Source organism: Cryptotermes secundus, unplaced genomic scaffold (assembly GCF_002891405.2).
Source record: "Cryptotermes secundus unplaced genomic scaffold, Csec_1.0 scaffold238, whole genome shotgun sequence".
NCBI classification, from domain to species: domain Eukaryota; kingdom Metazoa; phylum Arthropoda; class Insecta; order Blattodea; family Kalotermitidae; genus Cryptotermes; species Cryptotermes secundus.
The window spans coordinates 2,056,817-2,079,749 of NW_019728500.1; the positions used below are offsets into that span (position 1 = coordinate 2,056,817).

The window sequence follows — 22,933 nt, forward strand, 5'->3', positions numbered from 1 at the left end:
GATGCTGCAGATGTCTCAAGTCAAATTCAAATGGAAATTATTGAACTTCAGGAAAATTATCACATTAAAGACAAATAAATACAAGGAAGGAAATTTGATCGATTTTTATAAATTTCTGAACTCTGAGCAATTTCCAAATTTAAAGAAATTTGCTTGTAAATTTATCTCCATTTTTGGGACGACATATCTGTGTGAACAAACTTTTCCCCAGATGAAGTACATCAAGTCGAAATACGGGGAAAATTTATCCGATGAACATTTAAAGTCGCTACTTGTGATTAACGTTTCAAAATTTGAACCTCAATTTAATCAGATTTTAAGAATGCAAAAAGAGTTCCATCTTTACATTAATTGTTTTATTATAATTTGTGATGAAAATATGAGCATTTGCTGCTACTGTCTGTTGTCATTAATATAGTTTAATTTATTCTCACGCACTTTGTATTTAGTTTATGAAATTCTGTGCTTTGAATAAACTCATATACCTAAAGTTATTAACTTCTCATTTTATCCGGCCCGTTGAAAGTGCTGAATTACCAAATGTGGCCCGAGTTTCGAAAAATTGGAGACCCCTGGACTAAGGCACTAACTCAACTGACGGACTGACTGACTGTGCCTTTAAGTGGTGTTCCTTACTCTCTACATTCGAATACCTTCCTACAATAGGCCACGATCATCTTTTTCAGAATTCCAAAAAATATGTAAAAGTAAAACTATCCCTGTAATAGGCCTTGGAGGCCTGTAGGTTTGTGAGACGTCGAGGCTTCCACATTTTTTAGACAATCGGCTCACAGATGGCGGTGAGGTTGTCAGCCTGAGTCAGGCTGAGTCGATCCCAGGGCTCTAGTGCAGCTGGAAGGATTAGCTCAACTGAAAAATCCAGTGACCTCATAAGGAATCGAACCTGTGACCTTCCGACTTGTAGTATAGTGCCGCAACCAAATACGCTACCGTCTGCCCCCAGCATACCAAAACAATTTGTTTATCCGTGGTATACTCAACGGCACTCTCAGTACTTGAGACCAGTAAGAAAACAGTTAATGATTAGAACAGGATATGGAAGGAAGCGATAATATCTTAATGTAAGATGTTGTCCAGACATGTGTATGAAGGGACTGAGGAAAACGTATAAAACAAAGGCAATATCAATATCCTGAGTGAGATTCGAACAGTGAACCTCTAGATTAGAGCTGGAAGCGTTACAGCTTGAGTTAACTTGCTCTGTTGTACCATTCCAAGAATATAGATATTTATACTGGAGATTCGGTAAGATTCCTTGTATTGAGGATCGGCCCCTATCTACACAGGACGTTTCATGGAAATATGCAGGATATATAGTGCTGTGATCTGGACTTGAACCCATGNTTTAATTTATTCTCACGCACTTTGTATTTAGTTTATGAAATTCTGTGCTTTGAATAAACTCATATACCTAAAGTTATTAACTTCTCATTTTATCCGGCCCGTTGAAAGTGCTGAATTACCAAATGTGGCCCGAGTTTCGAAAAATTGGAGACCCCTGGACTAAGGCACTAACTCAACTGACGGACTGACTGACTGTGCCTTTAAGTGGTGTTCCTTACTCTCTACATTCGAATACCTTCCTACAATAGGCCACGATCATCTTTTTCAGAATTCCAAAAAATATGTAAAAGTAAAACTATCCCTGTAATAGGCCTTGGAGGCCTGTAGGTTTGTGAGACGTCGAGGCTTCCACATTTTTTAGACAATCGGCTCACAGATGGCGGTGAGGTTGTCAGCCTGAGTCAGGCTGAGTCGATCCCAGGGCTCTAGTGCAGCTGGAAGGATTAGCTCAACTGAAAAATCCAGTGACCTCATAAGGAATCGAACCTGTGACCTTCCGACTTGTAGTATAGTGCCGCAACCAAATACGCTACCGTCTGCCCCCAGCATACCAAAACAATTTGTTTATCCGTGGTATACTCAACGGCACTCTCAGTACTTGAGACCAGTAAGAAAACAGTTAATGATTAGAACAGGATATGGAAGGAAGCGATAATATCTTAATGTAAGATGTTGTCCAGACATGTGTATGAAGGGACTGAGGAAAACGTATAAAACAAAGGCAATATCAATATCCTGAGTGAGATTCGAACAGTGAACCTCTAGATTAGAGCTGGAAGCGTTACAGCTTGAGTTAACTTGCTCTGTTGTACCATTCCAAGAATATAGATATTTATACTGGAGATTCGGTAAGATTCCTTGTATTGAGGATCGGCCCCTATCTACACAGGACGTTTCATGGAAATATGCAGGATATATAGTGCTGTGATCTGGACTTGAACCCATGAATCCATTCCTCGAGACATTATCGGCATGATCGTTGTCATTTACTAAATATGTTTTGTAAAAAAAAATTTCTGTCTGTTATTTTTTATTATCTCATTGTAAATATGTTTTATTAAAAAACTTAAATTTAATAAGGTTTAAACTATGTTGAAGACTACTGTTCTCTGGGTTTTAAGACTCTGCAGCCTGAAAACGATTCTGTCGTTTCGGAGGAGCCCTTTTCAGGACTGAAAAATAAGCCAATCAACTTTCCTCCTGTTTCTGTTTGGCATAGTTTTCTANACTAACTCAACTCACGGACTGACTGACTGTGCCTTTAAGTGGTGTTCCTTACTCTCTACATTCGAATACCTTCCTACAATATGCCACGATCATCTTTTTCAGAATTCCAAAAAATATGTAAAAGTAAAACTATCCCTGTAATAGGCCTTGGAGGCCTGTAGGTTTGTGAGACGTCGAGGCTTCCACATTTTTTAGACAATCGGCTCACAGATGGCGGTGAGGTTGTCAGCCTGAGTCAGGCTGAGTCGATCCCAGGGCTCTAGTGCAGCTGGAAGGATTAGCTCAACTGAAAAATCCAGTGACCTCATAAGGAATCGAACCTGTGACCTTCCGACTTGTAGTATAATGCAGCAACCAAATACTCTACCGTCTGCCCCCAGCATACCAAAACAATTTGTTTATCCGTGGTATACTCAACGACACTCTCAGTACTTGAGACCAGTAAGAAAACAATTAATGATTAGAACAGGATATGTAAGGAAGCGATAATATCTTAATTTTAGGTGTTGTCCAGACATGTGTATGAAGGGACTGAGGAAAACGTATAAAACAAAGGCAATATCAATATCCTGAGTGAGATTCGAACCGTGAACCTCTAGATTAGAGCTGGAAGCGTTACAGCTTGAGTTAACTTGCTCTGTTGTACCATTCCAAGAATATAGATATTTATACTGGAGATTCGGTAAGATTCCTTGTATTGAGGATCGGCCCCTATCTACACAGGACGTTTCATGGAAATATGCAGGATATATAGTGCTGTGATCTGGACTTGAACCCCTGAATCCATTCCTCGAGACATTATCGGCATGATCGTTGTCGTTTACTAAATATGTTTTGTAAAAAAAATTCTCAGTCTGTTATTTTTTATTATCTCATTGTAAATATGTTTTATTAAAAAACTTAAATTTAATAAGGTTTAAACTATGTTGAAGACTACTGTTCTCTGGGTTTTAAGACTCTGCAGCCTGAAAAAGATTCTGTCGTTTCGGAGGAGCCCTTTTCAGGACTGAAAAATAAGCCAATCAATTTAAGGTCTTTCATTCTGGTCCGTCACATTAACCAATTAACAATCAAGTGGGAAAGAATTCNACCCTGAAAATGGAGGCGATATGTTTATCCGAAGCGTCACACTTTTTCAGAACTATGCGGCTTTAAAATCCAAAATACTTAACTCTTTGTAGTCACTTTTTTGAGAACCTCGCATCCAAATTGACGTTTGCTAAACTCCAAACTTCCCGATGAAGTGGTTTGCGTTTTGCGCTGACCATGTATCGGATAATTCCTCTGCTAGTGCCATTCAGTTTGGCTCTGCATGTCATGTATAATGCACATCTGTTAGCTGACACAGGCTTGTAATTGTCAACAAGAACCCTGATTGCATTAGACTGTATTTCATCTCTCAGTGAACATGCGTCATTAATTGCAATGGAACCTCAAATTGAATGCATTACGTTGTCTCATATAAGACACGTGATGCATTTGCTATCCGTGAGGACTGAGTTTAAATAAGGAGAATTCTGTCTTATAGGAAGTGACGTCTTACAGTCTGGTAGAACTTTCAGCTGCCTGCTTCTTGCCTGTAACTTGCTTGGCTTACTGTCCGACCCGGAGGATGTGGTAGTAGATTCCTCCGAAACGACGGTTGACTTTTACCGCAATATACGACACCATATCCCAGAACATAGCACTCTTCATATGCATTTCTATGAGAGCTTCAGATCCAACATACATTCAAATTATACCTATTTTACTTTAATTATAAAAGTAAATAGGATATATTCACATATATAAGTCTGACTATAGACGGGTTTGGAATGGTAATAGGATTTATTTCACACTTATACAACTCGTTACTACACTTCACAATTCACTGTCACACACAGACTAGTTAGTGTTCTCAATCTGTTACAGTCTCCACTAACTGTTGCTTGGTAGCGGCTTCCAACGGCGGACCTTCCCCTACTTATGTGTTCCACAATGTGACCCCTGCCTCAGCTGTTAGATTCTCACTTCACTGCAGCAGTACTCTAACTCACTCACTCACTCACTCACTCACTCACTCACCAACCGACTCCACTCCACTTACTGACTAAGCAGGCTGCCCTCCATCCGACACCAAACTCCAACTCTTAAAACTGACTGAAATTACTCTCTAACGGACCTGCTTATAACATATCGGCATGGACAGCACAGAAAACACCGCGCCTCATTTTTGTAGTTGAATTGTTTCTTTGCGAAGCCTTTACTTAATAAGAGCTGTTTTATATTTGCTTGTGTGGCGGTCGTTGCCTAGCAACGTGTCCACAGGCCACAATATCTAAATTGTGATAGTGAACGATTGATTTGAAAAGATGTGGACATAGCCGTGGTGTACTATCCCAGAATTGCGTGAAGAAAATAATGATAGACCTCAGTGAAATATGGCCGGCCGTTGGGACGTAATCTACCAGTTTCCTGGATTTATTATTTCAGAATGAATTCGGTCTGGGCATTTCAGCTGAAGAAAAGAACAAGAATATCGTAATTTAAGAACTAGCATACTTATGTAACAGAAAAACTGAGCTGTGAACAAACTGTAATTTACTTGATAAATGATTTTTCTAATCCTCTCTTGAATGAAATAAAAAAACTACAGCTAGTGCACTTAATGAACATATATCTTCAACGTGTGTTGTTCAACATGCGATTTCTTGTGTTGGACTTTTCTAGGACTAAATTTCAATAACCGTTTTTCTCTCATTGTATTCGACACAGCAATAAAAGCTGAAGAAAATAAATATTTATTGTTTTAACTCTTATATCAGTAAATGTACTATTGCTGCATACATTTTGTTCAAGACAGGGGCAAGGGAAGAATCTTCTTAGCACGGTAGTAACACTTTGAGTTCCATAAAAATTTATTTATTTATTTTTTAAATTCGCTTAATGGGAGGGGGGGTGAAGTCCAGCCGGGTCCACTCGGCACGTCGGCCACTGATTGGCCTATTGTACCTGTCCCGGGTGATTATGATGATAGAATATTTGGTGGAATGAAGACTGGCAGAGGAAACCGAAGTACTCGGAGAAAACCCACCCCAGCGCCACTTTGTCCACCACAAATCCCACTTCACCAGGCCCGGGCCGCCGCGGTGGGAACCCAGCGACTATCCGCTTGAGCTATGGCGCGGTCTCTTCCATAAATGCTGGGAATTGTTAATCAGCTGAGCAGTTAGTACCTTCTGAAGAAGGACTTATCTAATCTGTGTGTGAATGCGAGTGAGTGCCTGTAATGAACAGATGTAAACAATTCCATTGTTTCATAATGGGCCAATATAAGACTGTGACCCAGAGGACTGTAATTTCTCGACTGAATATGCAGATCCCGTGTTTAACACTGTCTGGAATGTCTCGAAAGTTAACAACAACAGTACTAAAGCCCCTTGGCAAAAAATTTGGTTACGGTTGGTTGTGTTCGACCGACGATTCTCATGACGTGTGTCGGACGTTTTATCGACTTTCTTCTTCACTCGCAGCTCTGTCGAGAGATTAATTTGTTCTGAAGTGGTCCCGCCTGCAACACTTCAACTCTTGTGACCTACATGTTCTTAGCTTCTTAGGAATTGCTCTATTTTTTTCCCCTGAAGGAGGATTTTCAGAAATTACGTTTTCAGTAACGGGTCCTTACGTTAGCGGAAAGAATAATTTGTTTAGCCACTTCGATTCTGAAAGGCTGAATGTGACGCAATATTGATAAAATTAAAATTTATTGAGTTGTGCTTCGCTACAGTACGTATAAAATAGTCTCACAACCATAGAAGCCTTCACGGTCTGTTACAGGGAAAACTTTACCTTTTTCTTTTCACAGGGATAGATTTAACTTTTTGCCATAGGCTGGACGTTCTCATTGCAGATATGACACATACACCCCTCGCACATTAATTTACATTCACTGGAAGTGATTTTGAGGATTGAAGGGACTGGTGATATCCAGAAGTGTTATAATCGCTATACATTAAAATTTTCTTTATCATACCTTAAAATACGTTAAGACTTTTATATATCGCAATTATTTGTTTTACCGTCGACAAACCAAACCTGCCAAATAACCGGTTCACACTTTTATATTGTTAATTGTGCGTTTATTTTGGGTTAAAATACAATGTCGCTACATATTGCGACTTTTCATGAAACCATCATCAGGCGATACATTCTACAAACTTAAATTATTGAAGAAAGCAGTCTTCTGGGATTTGGCACCGTTCCTCCGAAACGTCGGTTAACACCACATATACACGGTGCCAAATCCCAGAAGACTGCTTTCTTCATAGTCACCGCCGCGAAAGCCTCAAATCTTAAATTGTTGAGTTTGTAATTGTCAAGACTTGTTGCAAATTATGATAATTTACCAACTGAATTCGAGAAGTAGCGTCGTTTAAGAACCAATGAACGTCGTCCTTTCATATCTCCCGTGTATCATACAAAAATGATTTATTACCCTGCTGCCTGAGATCAATCATTGGAAAATGTAAGCAGCTTTGAGGGTGGAAACTGGTAACTGATTTTTGAGTATTTACGGGCGAGACATAACAAGCTAAGATGATCTATCAGTGGTAGAAGCAAAACGTCTTGGAGAAATCATCTGCTGAATGATCACCAGGGATCCTAATATTGGCATCCACCTCTCGTTGGGATGTGAGTTATATTCGCTTCTTTTATATACACATATAATTTAATTGTAAGCATTCATTGCACCATGAAGCAATTCATCACGCTGTATTCATTTCCTTTCTGCACGTTTTCTTGGTTTTCCCACCAGTGCAAATCGGTCGACTTGTCTGCAGCAGTCGAGTCTCTAAATGTATAATTCTCTTTGATCAGTTCCTTTTCCTTTCTAACAATGTTTTTAGCTCCATAATCATATTGTCTTATAGTATCTTTATTTTTTGTGCTATTTTTCTTCTAATGCATTCTTTTCATAATCAACTTCTCCCTGTATATTCGTAATTTCCTTCCTCTAATCTAAGACAACCGAAAATACCTATAATGTGTAAAATATTCTCGTATTTATGAGAAATTTTCCTAATATCTCGTAACTATGGATGTAGCTCACAACAATATCGTCTTCTCTTCTTTACTCTCCTCTCCCTTCCCCTCTTCTTTCCTCCCCCACCATCCCGTTTGTTCTCCGCTTCTCCCATTTCTTCTCCTCTTATTTCATCCCTCCCTCTCTCTTCTCTTCTCTTCTCTTCTCTTCTCTTCTCTTCTCTTCTCTTCTCTTCTCTTCTCTTCTCTTCTCTTCTCTTCTCTTCTCTTCTCTTCTCTTCTCTTCTCTTCTCTTCTCTTCTCTTCTCTTCTCTTCTGCAATATAACTCTCCGCTGGTATTATCCAAAACGTCAAAGGGCGTGGCACCTCAATGCCACAAATAGCAAACCACCGACCATAAAATTTCTTGCGTAACAGCACCCTGAATATCGGGTTACTTGCTGGACAGCAACGTCACCCTAGGAAGCTCCTCGAACGAAACAAAGACGTCCTATCATATCTGTTCTAAAATATTTATCCAGTTTATATTTCCATTCGCTGACTTCAGATACATTCAATATTTTTCCCCATTTAGGCAGATCATGTATTATTCTGACTGTGACTTCAGTTCTCTTTCAACATGAAGGAAACTGAAGACTGATGCTTCATGGTTTTTCCCTCTAAACACTGTTTCAATTTCTGCGAATATAATCTACAAACGTTCTCTCCAGCCTGTCTTATGTAACTTCCTTCCGGTGTTACGAGAATAGCAGGAAAAAGTGAAAACACGTAAGTTTGATCGGGTGTGTAATAAAAAAAGTTTCCAAATGACGTGAAATGGAGGTAAAAGAACGTTCAGTTCTTCTAAGCGAACAAATTTTACATTAAAGACTGGAACTTCAGCATTTCAAGTGTTACAGGACTGTACCTGTTTTCTTCTTTACAGCTTCAAGCTCACTAAGGTTCCAGTCGGTTCAACGCTTTGAGAGATTATACCGATGATATTATGTTTGCAGTTCCTTCTCTTTATTTTCTTAATCTCATTACATATGATTATCTTCACGGCCTTTACTGAGCACTCGACAGCTTCTCAGCTAGTCAGGGTGTTCACAGTCCTTACAGAACCCGAATTCCCATTGCCATGTTCACATTAGGTCGCCACTGGAACCCATCCAGAACCAGTCCACTTCAGCTCTCACATTTACGCCATAATATATATTTTTAGATCAATCTCAGTCTTGTACTCCCAGCACGTACGTTTACGTCTCCCAAACAATATTTTACATTACGTTCTCTTACCAAAAAATTGTATGATTCTTATTGTTTCTTTTCCGTGTAATTTAATTTAAGCGTGACTGAAAACAGGGATCGATTGGGAGCTTGGAAGGGGGGCTCTTGTGCTCGCTGTAAACCCCCTTCCCTTAGAATTTCGTAAATGGCGATAAATACCTCGGAAAACTGACATGCTTTTAGCTTCAGAAGACGGAACCTGCTGACATTTTGGTCTTCTGCGTAATGACAGTGAGAAGTCTCGTACGGGAATGTAGACGTTTCGGAGGAACATACTACCTCCATCTTCATATTCGGATACAAGGGTATATGTTTCAAGTACTCAGAAGACCACTCTGAACAATCACTACCTTGAATACCTCACAAATTAAAACACTCATCGGTACAGACCCGTTGCTAGGCAACCACCGCAAGATAAGCAAAAGTACAACAGTCGTTACTAAGTAACAGCTTCTCGAACAATAGGAAACAGCAACAGAGGACGAGTGTTTTCATGCCGAGATGTTATAAGTAGGACAGTTAGGGCAGTGAATTAGCTGTGAGACAGTCGCCAGCAGGTAAGAACGTGAGCACGGAAACAGAGGACATTGTTGGGATCCGTCACCAGACAACGACTGGTGAAGACTTTGTGTGTGCTCTGATTACAGTGATTTGTGAAGTGTTTAGAACAGTGACAACATAATCATCATTTGTAGTTACGTTCTGAAAGTGTTCAATAAATCCAAATACCAGTCCAAACCCCGTCTATATCACTAAATCTCGTGACATTAATTAATCTTAGATGTGAGTAATACTGTCTTCTGGGAAATTATGCCGTGTAATCTGGTAGAGAAGTACCGACATTTCGGAGGAACCTGCTATCTTCTTTCTACGGGCTACAGAGTTTCACATCCCAAAAGGCGTATCCACAGCTATACTGGCATATAAGATGTAATTCTGTGTAGGCCGATAAATGTTTTGAAGGAATTTGCTACCCAGTTTTTAGGATAAGTTTCAACCATAGCTCGCGGCGTTACATAAAATATGCAGAATTTAATATTCACCTCCACGAGAACTTCAGAACTTCACAATTTTGAGTTTTGTTCGTTCCTGAATTTTATTTGTAAGAATTTCTTTGGGAAGTTTCCCCGCCTTCTTTAGCATACAAAAAAAAATGCATTCATCTGTAACGAAAGCTGTTTCTATTTACGCTCGGAGACCATAAACCCAGACTTTTCGAAAACAAACAAACAAATGAAAAGAGTAGGCAGAAATAGTCCAGAATATTTTTGGATGTTGGATGGTGCTAAGTCACATGAGAGGCCTTATTTTTTTTTTGCCTCTCTGAGAAACTTTATGGCGCCGCATTCCCCAGATGCGTGAATTAAAACGGCCCGGGCTCTTCTATGAGTCACGTGTATGCTTGATGTAAAAGCGACACAAGGCACATCTCTTAACGAATTACCTGATACAAAGTATTGAGAGAGATTTTTCTCTCTCAAAATGGTGACTACGAAGAGTCACGCAGTGTAGTCTGGTAGAAATTTATTCTCGACTGGTAAAATTTTACTGGACTAAACGGCTTTACAGATATGCTCGATGGTAAAAAGGACACATGACGCTCTTAATATGAACTTTCTGATATGTAGTAAGAATAGTTGTAAGATTGGAGATTTCCACGACGGTGATTAAGGGATATGACGCCGTGTAGTTTGAATGTATCTTCTCCTGGTAAACTTCTACCAGGTTCACAACACTGGAAAGGTGCAAACTTATGGCCATACAGCCTTACAGTTACTTTCTGTGAGTAAAGATATACTTTTAGTACCATCACAATCTTGTACCTGTGGATGTGAATCGTTAATAGATCCTGCAGCTATATTCCGATATGCCACTTGAGGCCATCCTACCTCTGTACACTTCAATTTCCTTTCATAAATCATGTCAAAAGTATTAATTTTCAAACTTTCTAACGTACGTGTAATCTTCATCTCATAGGGTAATGAACCGTTGTGTGGTAGTTCAATTTTGAAGAATAAATATTGGATTTGTCTTCATGTTATGTAAAATACGTAGAGTCAGTAAATAGGTCACAATATATATAACGTAAAATATATGATATTCGAACCTCGAAAAGAAACATTTATTTCTCGACATATCCTCCAACATTAATACAGTTGTTCCATCGCTTTACCGGTACGTCGAAACCCGCAGCATGAAGGTCCTTTGGTTGCTGTCTCAACCATTTCCTCATCTCCGTTTCAACACCTTCGTCATCAACAAAACACTTTCCACCCAGTTGTTAACCGCTTTACGTGACATGCACTTCCCACCGTAAACAGAAAAAATTTCTTTATGGATATATTTTGCATTCAGCAGAACGATGATCTTCGATAGTATAGTCCTCAAGCACGGTCGCCATTTTAACTACTGAAATCAGCCTCTGAACATGCGCATGCGAGTCTGCTACCTAGAATGTCATGAAGCTGGACAGTGCTGCTACCTAGTGATACACACAGAAAACCTGTTACATCCATTACAGCTGTTTTACTTCCATTTGTGGCCCATTTACTGCCTCTCCCTCGTATTATATTAGTATATTAGTTTAGTTGATCAAGAAATTCACACGATACATACCAAAATTTAAACTGAAATATATACATTTGACTACATTTTATATGTTATGGGTCCATTTTAGTCAAAAACAATTTATTAACGACAGTTGTACGTTTACGTAACCACCTGAAGACGATCATGAGATCGAAACAAAATAGTGGAATGTAGTACGAGTATAATAAAACAGAACATTAACAGGTTAATAATAGTTTTATTTATTGATTGTTTTGTTGACGGCCACGCAAGTACCTCTAAAAATCGGAAGGTTCACTACCGACGTTAGGTCTTTATGTACGTTATCAATATTTTCATTGTACATGTTCCTGTTATCTCCCATTGATAAAGCCTGATCTCAGGTGTCTATATAGCTATAGCTATACTGACAGATGTTGTCCAGTGATTGAGGTTAGCTTTTTCTAACGGCCCAAACAAAGTAAGTGACGGAGGACGGAAACAGATCAATTTTCCGAATCGTTGTGTTCTCTAGTGTTTTAAGAATAATGGGCGATAGAAAAAATTAAGCAACCAAATAAATCCTACTTCATTACCGTGTTTACAAGAGCATTACGCCAGATGAGTCCAATTCACACTCTAATTCTTTACGTTAATATTAATATTATCCTCCTCTCCATGCCTCGGTGTTCCAAATGTCGATTACTTCATAACGTTTAGCGTACAACTTCCAACATAAAATTACATGGAAATTTCTTGGTCCATTCTAATGATGTATCAGGTGGACAAACGAACAAGATGGCTCACAAATTACGTTTTAAATGTACGCACTATGTGCAATGGAGTGTGGGCACGCGGTAGCGCAGTTGGTTGAGGCACTATGCTACAAGCCGTAAGATCGGGGGTTTGATTCCCGATGAGGTTATTGGTATTTTCAATTAACCTAATCCTTCCAGCCGCAGTATGGCCCTGGAATAGACTCAGCCTCTAACAGAAATGAGTACCAGGGCTCTACCTGGGAGTAAAGAACGGCCGGAGCGTAAGGCTGACATCACCGTCACCTGTGAGCCGATTGTCTAGAAAATTTGAGAGCCTCGACATCTCACAACATTGTGGGCCTTCACGGCCTGTTACAGGGATAGCTTTACCTTACTCTTTGCTACGAACATGTGGCCATGTCTGACAGTCGAAATGTCCAACATATTTGTGGTGTAGTGTAAGCATGTTTGTTGCGCTGAGTTGTGTTGTGTTTGTGTGTTCCAGCGGTGATCCTGTTCATCAACTGCTACAGTGTGAATCTGGCGACTGGGGTTCAGAATGTCTTCACTGCGGCGAAGCTGGTCGCCATCCTTATCATTATCTGCGGGGGCGCCTACAAACTGGGAGAGGGTGAGTAGAGGGCAGTGTATCCAGTTAACGCATAGCGCTGGCAAGATTCTGGGGAGGGGGGATTTACAACTTCTACACTAACTTAACCTTTTGTGTACTATTTGAATTCACATTACATTGAACTTAAATATCTTGTATTCCCCGTCTTATAAGGTTAAGTATATAATGGTCTCTTAAGTCGAACTCAGGTCAAGGCTCGAATTAGTCATATCGTGACTGTACCAGTATGACACCCAAATCTCACCTGGAATTGTTCACATTATCTGCCAAGTAACGATTCTTTAAGAAATTTACATATTTAAATTTTTTAATACAGCTAAATTAAATATGTACGTTTATCGTAACTTCTTTAATTATCTCGAAAACAGAGAACGTTACTTAAACACAGGATGTCCTGAAAGTAATTTCACGGATAAGGCGACGCGTTTAACTGGGATTGTTGTCAATTAATAATACTAATTCAATTCAATTCAATTCAATTCATGTTTATTTGCGTGCAAACTTAACAGCACAGAGGCCAATTACAAAGTTGGCACGAGTACATAGAAATACACAAATAATAATAATAATAATAATCTGTAGTTCCATCAGGAGCACGAGTAGTCCTGAAGGTTTTTCCATTTTTTTACCTCACTCACCGCTAAATAACAGCTCGCTCTGACTTCTTTCAGCTTCTCTCAGAATGGATCTTTTCCATCTGTTTCTTGGTCTCTCCGTACCTCTGTTTCCTTGAGGATTCCACACTGAGGCGCGACGCTTGATGGCTGTTCATCAGCCTTCCTCAGTGTGTGGCCAATCCATCTAAATTTTCGTTTCGTTATCTGCATATTTGTATCTGTCTGGGCAGGTGACTGCCAGAGCCCTCTGTTTGAAATGGTTCTAGGCCACCAGATTTTTAATATATATCTCAGGCTTCTGTTAACAAACGTCTGGGTTTTCCTACTTAATTCATTCGTGACCAGCCATATTGCACAGCCATACAAAAGCACAGATTTAACGAAAATATTGAGAACATTTTATCTTTTTGTCTCTGTTCATAAAAATGGACTGCCAATTATTCTGAGTTGCATTGAGATTTTATTTGCAACAGGTGGTAAGATGGTAACACTGTGATTACACTAGCGTCTATTTCTATCAGCAATCTTGTTAATGATGTATTTAATCAAGTTGCATTTCGTTCTCAACAAATCAGTTTTTGCCTATAACCTAGGTATCGCGACTTTCAGCGCGCCTATTACATACCGAGACATAAAGTTTGTGTTTTGCGGAACGAGGACCCCCAGGCGGACGCGGGGTCGAATACCTCCACCGTAACCCTGCGAGTTGTAGGAGGCGATGAAGAGGGAACCCAGTGCCTGGGCGTATACCTGGGCCACCCTGTTCTTGGGGAATATTAATATGGGGACCTGGCCCTCCAGGTTGGGGGAATTTCGGATCTGAGACCCTAAAATGTGGCCATGAGTCGCGCAGAACTTGGACCTGAGAATGACTGTGCTGGCAAGGACCAGCAGCAATCGTAAACGACAGACCCATCATCTAATCAGAGAGGATGTTACATGATGACTATGAGAAGCCGCCAATTGTGCAACTACTCAAGAATTTCCCAGCATTTTGTGGAACCCAAAATTTCATTACTGTGTGCACTGGTCCCTATCTTGAGTTAGATCAATCCAATCCATACCATTCCATCCTATCTCTCTAAGATCCATTTTAATGTTGTTCACCTACCTATTTCTTGGTCTTCCTAGTGGTGGTTTTCTCTTCTGGCTTTCCCACCACTGTCCTATATGCATTCCTCTTCGCCCCCATTCGTGCTCCATGCCTTTCCCATCTCACCCTCCTTGACTTGATCATTCTAATTATACTTGGAGAAGAGTACGAGTTATGAAGCTCCTCATTATGCAGTTTTCTCCAACCTCCTGTCACTTCATCTCTCTTCGGTTCACATGTTCTCCTTCTGACACACATAGAAAATGTCTTCAGATAAGATCACTGAAAGTGTGTATATATTTCTTCGGACCCTTGTGTAGGGCACAGCCGCATTCGAATATTTCTTCAGTATTCAAGTCACATTCCCAGTTTCCAGTGACATTTATTTCGTAAAAATTTCTCATGAAACTTACGTAATTTTACAATATTTCGAGCATGGTTGCATATTGTAATTACAAATTTGAAATACGAATGTGTACGAATTTCTCTTTTGGACTGTTGTGGTTTTGTGCTTGCTGCTTGAGCTCTATCCACTAGACAGCGACTGGACATGAATGCCCTCAAAGTGCTCCACTGTGGGAGGACCTTATTGGCTTCTGTATGGAAATGCAAATTGCGTCGGTTTGACTGTAGAAGCAGGTGGCGTCAGACGTAAAACTGTTGAATGCTTTCATTTGAATTCAATGCCTTATAAAATCATGGCGCTACCTTATCAGATGGTGAAAAATACAGACAATGGGCATAATCGGTTGCCAGAACTCTGAATACACGTGATGTGGGTTTTCGCGTAGTACTTCTGCTGAATAAGTTCGTGTGTACTGAGGTTGCAGATTTATGTAGCTTTTCAGTATATTTATTTTTTTTTGGCTAGAAAAGTTACGGTTTTATTTAGTGGGAAACTTTTCGTTCCCAAATTGTGTGTGTGTGTGTGTGTGTGGGTGTGGAATTACTTTACAGCATAAGGTATTCTGGCTTCTGTAGAAACTGACCAGCAGCAGACAGACAGACAAAATTCATGGTTTCTTATACGTCTAGTTAAATTAAACGTATATATGGATATACACAAGTGGAAAGAATGACGGATATACGATATGTGCAGTATATAGACAGTTAAATACACATTAGTGTGCAGACAGACGATGGATATGTATACAAAAAGAAATTCATACATAAATTGAGAGACATATTTATGTAGAGGGGATGGACAAAAATATGGAAACACCTCGTGAAATGCATGCTTGAATTGAAGTGTTTATTTTAGCGACGTTTGTAGGTCACGCTGTTGTATCTGCCCAACACCACTACCTGTACAACCTCCGCAATACGTTGCAAGCTTCATTTGTTGTCGAGACAGTGTTCTGTGCAATTTTTTGTGCATCACGTCAGAGCTAACAGAATTCGAACGCGGGTGAATTGTTGGGGCCCATATGGTGGGTACTTCCGTAACCAAGGTAGCCCAGGTTTTTGGTGTTTCGCGAGGCACAGTATCCAAGATTATGACTGCATACAGGAGGACTGAAAAAACCGCATCCGATAAACACCAGCGTGGACAGAAATGTGTGTTGACTGATCGAGACAGACGAACACTGCGTAGGATTGTGACGAAAAATAAGAAGACTACAGCTGCAAAAGTGACTGCTGAACTGAATGTCACGCTCACAAACCCTGTCAGCACGAAAACAGTACGAAGGGAACTCCACAAGCAGGGTATTTCTGGACGAGCTGCAATTCTAAAGCCACTCATCAGTGACCAAAATGCCACTAAGAGGACAGTGTGGTGCCGAAGTCATAAAACCTGGACTATGGAGCAATGGAACACGGTCACTTGGTCGGATGAGTCCACCTTCACACTGTTTCCGACTTCTGGCCGAGTTTACGTCTGGAGAACGCCATCCCAAGCTTACGATCCAGATTGTTTGCTGCCAAGAGTGAAACATGGCTGGGGTTTGATCATGGTATGAGCAGCCATATCGTGGTTCTGTTGGACCCATCATTACCCTGCAAGGTCACGTCACTGCCAACGACTATGTGACCATTTTGGGCGACCAGGTCCATCCCATGGTGCAAACTTTGTTCCCCACTGGTGATGCCATTTACCAGGACAACAATGCCCGTGTTCACACAGCTCACATCATCCAGGACTGGTTTTCTGAGCACGAAGATGAAGTGTCACGTCTGCCATGGCCCCCACAATCGCCAGATATCAATATTATTGAGCCTTTGTGGTCTGTTTTGGAGAGCAATCTGCGTGCGCGCTATCCACCTCCATCATCGATAACAGAACCTACCATGTTTTTCAGGAAGAATGGTACAAGATTCCCTTGCAAATCACACAGGACCTCTATTTATCCATTCCAAGGAGACTGCAGGCAGTTCTGCAAGCCAGAGGTTGTCTTACACCATATTAGTCCCGGTAATTTTTTCTTGTTGGGTGTTTCCATATTTTTGTCCATCCCCTGTATATGTATAGACATACAGATATACAGACAGATAAATAGATTAATAGATATATAGACAGATTATTAGTAAGAAGATATATATACTGACAGATAGATAGATAAATAGAAGGTTGGTTGGATGAATGGATGGACGGATAGACATATACAGGTAGACAGATAGACAGACAAACACTTCTGGCGCCATCCTAAATAGGATTTAATTGAATAGAAAACTTAATGTATAAGTTTCAGAACTCGAGTTTGTAAAAAACTTTTTGTGAAGCCTGAATTGTTATCTAATAATCATTTTCTAATCGGAAAGTAATCTTTGCTTGTGTTTCTAAACAGAAACATAAGTTTAAGTTTTGTATGTCAGTGTTCTACAGAATTTAATTTGAACGCGGAATGGAGCGTATTTGGATTCTTGGAATAGCTTTAAACTTTTAACTTTTAGTTCAAGATTCGATATAAAAATGCCTTGGAAAGTTTGAAGTTATTCCTATTTTTATCTTCACAGTCATATCCCTGAATAAGTTCTTCTATGTTAGATGTATTCTGACTTTAATTAAATTTTTTAAGGAATTCGAAATCGATGTGACAACAGAGAGGAATTTTCGGTGTTTCAGAGTATGTGATAAGAACGTGAGAACCTCTAACAAAATAAAACTACATTCGATCTGAAGTTTCACAGTGATGATTATAAAGGGCACTGTCTTCTGGAATGTGACGCCGTGTAGTCCGATAGATATTCACCGACACTTCAGAGGACCATAATGTTCTTTTTTATTTTTAGTGTCAGAAGTAATCCGAGTGCATGACCTTGTTTGCTATGTGCATCTCGTTCTACTGGCGACCTGCCGGTTACTTGGTTAGCTTACTCTTACCTTCTGAAAATGAAGGCGGTACATTTCTCCGAAACGTCACGGAACTTCCACTTGAATACATGATATCACATCCATGACACAATGCTTGACCTTCTAAAGCAAAATTGTTTCTCTGCTGTGCCCAAGGCACCTCTGAGGGTGAGACATCCACGGATGGTGATACAGATCGTCTCTTCATCATTAGAAATTCGCTAAACTTTATTTTCGGTATATATTGGGGAACAAAATCGCCACACCAGAGACCCCGTTATACACACAGGGGAGTTTTCTTCCGCAAGGTTGGCTACGCAATGCATGGCATAGCCTCAGAGATGTTTTAGACACAATAAACGTACCACATGCTTTAACATCTAAGAATTCTGATTTTTCCCACAATGTAAGTTTGTTTATAATGTAACGCATATGCCCGTAGCTAGGCAACAGCTCGATAAACACATTCCCGAAGTTACGCTCTCAACAATAGGATATTTATTGCTATGTAACGTACCAGTAAACAAGCATTCTTGACAAAAGAGACGGTGCTTTCCGTGAGGTACGTACCGAGGCATTATAAGAGGGCACAGTCAGAAGAATTGAAGGAATACAAGGAGTACGAGGAGTACAAACGTGTACAGCAGAGTTCATCTGGAAGTCAGAATGGTTCCAGTGGAGTATCCAGTCAGAAGGAGATGACACTGTCAGATAGTGACTTGTGAAATGTTGTTAGCAAGTTGTAAAAAGGTCCAATAAATTCGATCATCAAATCCGAAACCCGTCTTATTAGTCACTCAAACCCCGGATCAGTGACAACATATTTTGCACAATTCTTAAAAAAAAATTGTTTTCGTAAACAACATTAGCTTGTGATTTTTGTAAGGATACGTGGTGTGTTTTCTGCGACGTCGGAGCCACGGTTAATATCTTGGGAAGAGCTGACGGAATTGGAGAATCTCTGGAGAGAGAGTAAATACAAAGAAAAGAGACACAGGAAAGAAGGAAATAAAGGAATGAAGCGAAGTATGAAAAGTGGAAGGAAGAAGAATATGAGGAGGAAAGAGGGAACGAAAAATGAAAGTAACGAGGAGAACAGAAGTAAGGATTGGAATGCAAGTATTGCTCATGCGAATTGCGTTTCGTGGTTTAATGAAATTTGTTTCAAGCGACTGTTTGGTCTCCAATTCCCAACACACGCACACTCGGTATCACAGGCTTACGTGTTTGTGCCCAGCTACCCCGCATGCTGTTTCTGGAAATAAAGCGCAACATGTAGTGTCATGACGCATAATAATTTCCTAGGATATTTTAGTAGGTTAGAAGATAAGGCCCGAAAGCAGGCTGCAGGAGATGGAGTTTCCGTGTTCAGCCGTCCCCTGATATGGATGTCTGTTTTCCGTGTTTCCTCTGTTCCTTTACAGACCACGAAGCAGGATCGTGTAGCGATACTTATGTAGGTACTCAGTTCGATTCTCGGTCAGGATACTGGCTGTTCTGACTGAGGCATTACATTATTTTTTTTAGTCGAATCCGTGGTTAGCAGCTCCATCAAGCTACGGCCCACTTGTTCCAAACAATTTTCCAGTTCGTTCGTCTGCGTCCTGCCTACTTGTATAATGGGATACATTGCAAAATAACCCATAAGCTCTCTACCCGAATTTACCAATACTGGCAACAGTGTAAGCCATCTACAGGCCAAACCTTATTTATAACTTTTTTCATTCTCATGGGTTGAGACTGTGTCCACTTGGTACTGCGGTCACTTCTGGCCTACTGAACCAGCCCCAGATGATAGATGATAATAATGATTGTGGAGCAATTGGTGGAATGCAAATTTGCAGAGGAAACAGAAGCATTCAGAGAAAACCTACCCCAGCACTAATTTGTCCACCACAAATCTCACATGACCTGACCCGGATTCGAACCCGGGCTGCCGTAATTGGAAGCCGGCGACTAACCTATTTGTTATAGCCCGAGCCATAGCTCAAGCGGTCAGTCGCTGGCTTCCCACCGTGGCGACCCGGGTTCGATCCCGGGGTCTGGTCAAGTGGGATTTGTGGTGGACAAAGTGGCGCTGGTGCAGGTTTTCTCCGAGTACTTCGGTTTCCCCTGCCAATCTTCATTCCACCAATTGCTCCACAATCACCCTCACCTATCATCTGGCGCTGGTACAATAGGCCAGAAGTGGCCGCAGTACAAGGGACCACCCCACTAGCAATAAAACACCTATTTTTAACTTATGTGTCGGAACAGGATATTATTTTAAATTAACCCTTTGAAGACAGAGAGAGTTAGAGTTACTTTACTACTGGTTGTTTAACGCCAATCAGTTCGTCTTGGCGCCAAGCCTCTTGAGACTCACGGCCAGTATTTTTTTTTAACTGAACACATGGGGTCATAGTTGTTATGTAGCATCCTCTCTGGCGAGAGGATGGGTCTGTCGTTTACATTTTCTGCTGGCCCTAGCCAGCGCAGTTATTCTCAGGTCCGAGTCTCAAATTCGAGATTGCTCCATCCTGGAGGTTCAGATCCTCTTATTTATGTCTACCAGTGACAGAGTGGCCCAGTTATATCCACAGGCATTGGGTTCCATTTTCATCGCCTCCTACGACTCGCAGGGCTACGGTGGAGGTATTCGACACCGCCCTCACACGGTCTTTGATGTTTGAATTTCTTGCAAATGTTGTATAAATATTCAGTTCGTACCTCACAGGAAACACACTATGATTTATTTTCCTCCAGTATAAGTAATCTCAAATTTGGACAGATCCATTTTCCTAGATATTTGTGTTCTTTCAGGATACCAGAGAGTGAACATTGTCCAAAACCCAGTAATTACGAAAGTTTCACAGTGGGGGCCCTATAAACAGAGCAGTTCTCACCCAAATTTGTGAAGAACCAAAAGGTTGTCACGTGAGCGGCCACAATGCCGCCCAGGAGGGGGGCTGGATGTTGTAAATCGCCGCTAAGTGTAGAGCTCTGGCAATGTGAATGGTTGGTCGTTGGGCGCAGTCTGAAACACGACGCCATGACGTCACAACAAGACCCCGGATCAATACTGAATCCCATCCCATCCTTCTGAGGAAAAAAAAAGTTCTTCAGTTCCATGTGTTGTCGTGCAGACGAGAGATCAGCTCCATCTAGTGTATAATTATTGTACTACTGGGGTCTTCGCATGCTTATAGTCACGTTTAACATCGTTACCACAATATTCGGGAGCCGGGATAGCTCTCAGTCGGTATAGCGAGGGGCTAGGACCTGGACGGTCCGGATTCGATTCACCGCAGTGTCAGGATTGTTCTCTTCTCCTCAGAGCCCAGACACGCTCTTGGGCATACTCAGCCTCCCATCCAGTGGGTACCGGGGGTAAAGCGGCAGGGGCGTGAAACAGACCCTTCACCTCCATCTAATGCAGAAAGTGTAGCTATACCTCCACTCCCCCATTTATTTAATAGCGTAGCGCTTACTTGACTAAGCAAGGGGCAGCTTCATCTTCACCTTCTAAATAAGCAGTTGCCGTGTAAATGACGAAAGACAGTTGTTGGCAGGTCCATCTAGTGGCAGATCCATGTACTGCCTACAGTCATTGCGCGTATCCCTCCATATGTGAAATGGGTCGAAAGTTCATAGCTACAGCAATTGAAATTGAAACACGCTTTCATTTCTCTTTTCATGTTGCTTTCTCTCTTTTTGCATATATTGTTTCTACTCTTTTGTTTTCCTCTTTCTCTCTGTTTTCTTCTGGCTTTACTTTCCCATTCGTTAATTTATTTCCTACTTCTCTCCTCATTCCTGCCACTTTTTTCTTTGATTGTTCCTGTTTCGCTGTTAGTTTCGTTATTCGGAAGGTGTCTTCGTACAGAATGCAATACTAGAACGTGGATATCACCAATGTCCGGAGCTGATATCCAACACGAGGATAATATATTAAGCATATGGAGATATTATCAGTAAAAATAATTAAAATGAGCAGCGTACTAAAGTGTAGGCCTTTCTACAATATTTAAAAAATCTTGGAAATATATTGTGGCGTATAAACCCGTTGCTAAGCGGTAACTCTGTAAACAGCGGCCGTTGCTAGGTAACGCCCGTAACCAACACGCACGCAACAATAGACTAACAATGTTATGGAATCCTTTTCTAAACAACGGATCGGTAAACACAATAAGGTTATTGTTGGAAACGGTGCTTTCTATTCGGTCCTTGCAAAGTGGTTATAAAGAAGACAATTGGGGCAATTTAGTTAGTTGAGGCAGTTGTGTTGAGCCCTGCGAGGGAGGCTAAGAAGAGAAGGGGATCCAGTTAGTTGAGAGTTGAAAGTCCGACTGTGAAGAAGAGATTTAGTTGCAAGAATGCGGCTGTGAAAGGAAGACTCTATGTGTGCTGTATTTACAGTAAGACTTATAATTATTGTGTTAAAGTCCGTTGCCAGGATACGACTAGTGAAGACTGAGAGGACTTAGTGTGTGTTAGTGATTTGTAAAGTGTGGACATCAGCTATAGCGCTGTAATAATTTGTAGTTCCGAGTTCTGTCAGTAAATCCAACATTAAATCCACAATCTATAGTCAGAACCCTAAACCGTGACAGTATAAATGTTATGTTCAATAGCATCGTGTTCATTCATATTTTGGGCTCATAATTTACTTCAGTTAAAAGTGATAAAATTGATACGACATTTCTGTCCTAAAATTCATGAAACTTATCGTACATAAATCCATATTTTCGATATGTTACGCAGAATCTTATTTCAGATTTTTCCTTTTTATCGCTTGATGGATTTATCTCGAATTGTACAGAGTTCATCCTAACATCTCTCAAGTCTACGTGAAATAGCAACCCGTTTTCTCCTTCGTCATATTACACACTCTTGGATCCCACTGGGAGACGCTTCACTCTTCCGAAGTAAAGGTGAAAGCCAAAGTTAACTTAATTTCGTGCAGAAAGCCTCTAACGGTTTTCAGTATTCTCTCACTCTTAACGCGAACTTTCAGGCTTTGGCTAATGGAACAATAATGCATGCTTTCTTGTCTCTTTTGAGCCTTACAATTAATGAATTTAGATTATATCTTCAAGAACTCAGGAAGTTAAACTTGAAAGTTGCGTCAA

The 22,933-nt window shown here is 40.6% G+C and overlaps 1 protein-coding gene across 2 annotated transcripts in view; it reads left to right on the forward strand.

Annotated features, from left to right (window-relative positions):
• Nucleotides 1-22,933, forward strand: part of LOC111865203 (b(0,+)-type amino acid transporter 1) — a 123,801-nt gene that overhangs the window by 74,333 nt on the left and 26,535 nt on the right. For both annotated transcript variants that reach the window (XM_023853051.2, XM_023853050.2), the window contains exon 5: nucleotides 12,695-12,820. In XM_023853051.2, coding sequence (XP_023708819.1) covers nucleotides 12,695-12,820 — 126 coding nt within the window. The remainder of the gene's footprint in view (nucleotides 1-12,694; nucleotides 12,821-22,933) is intronic.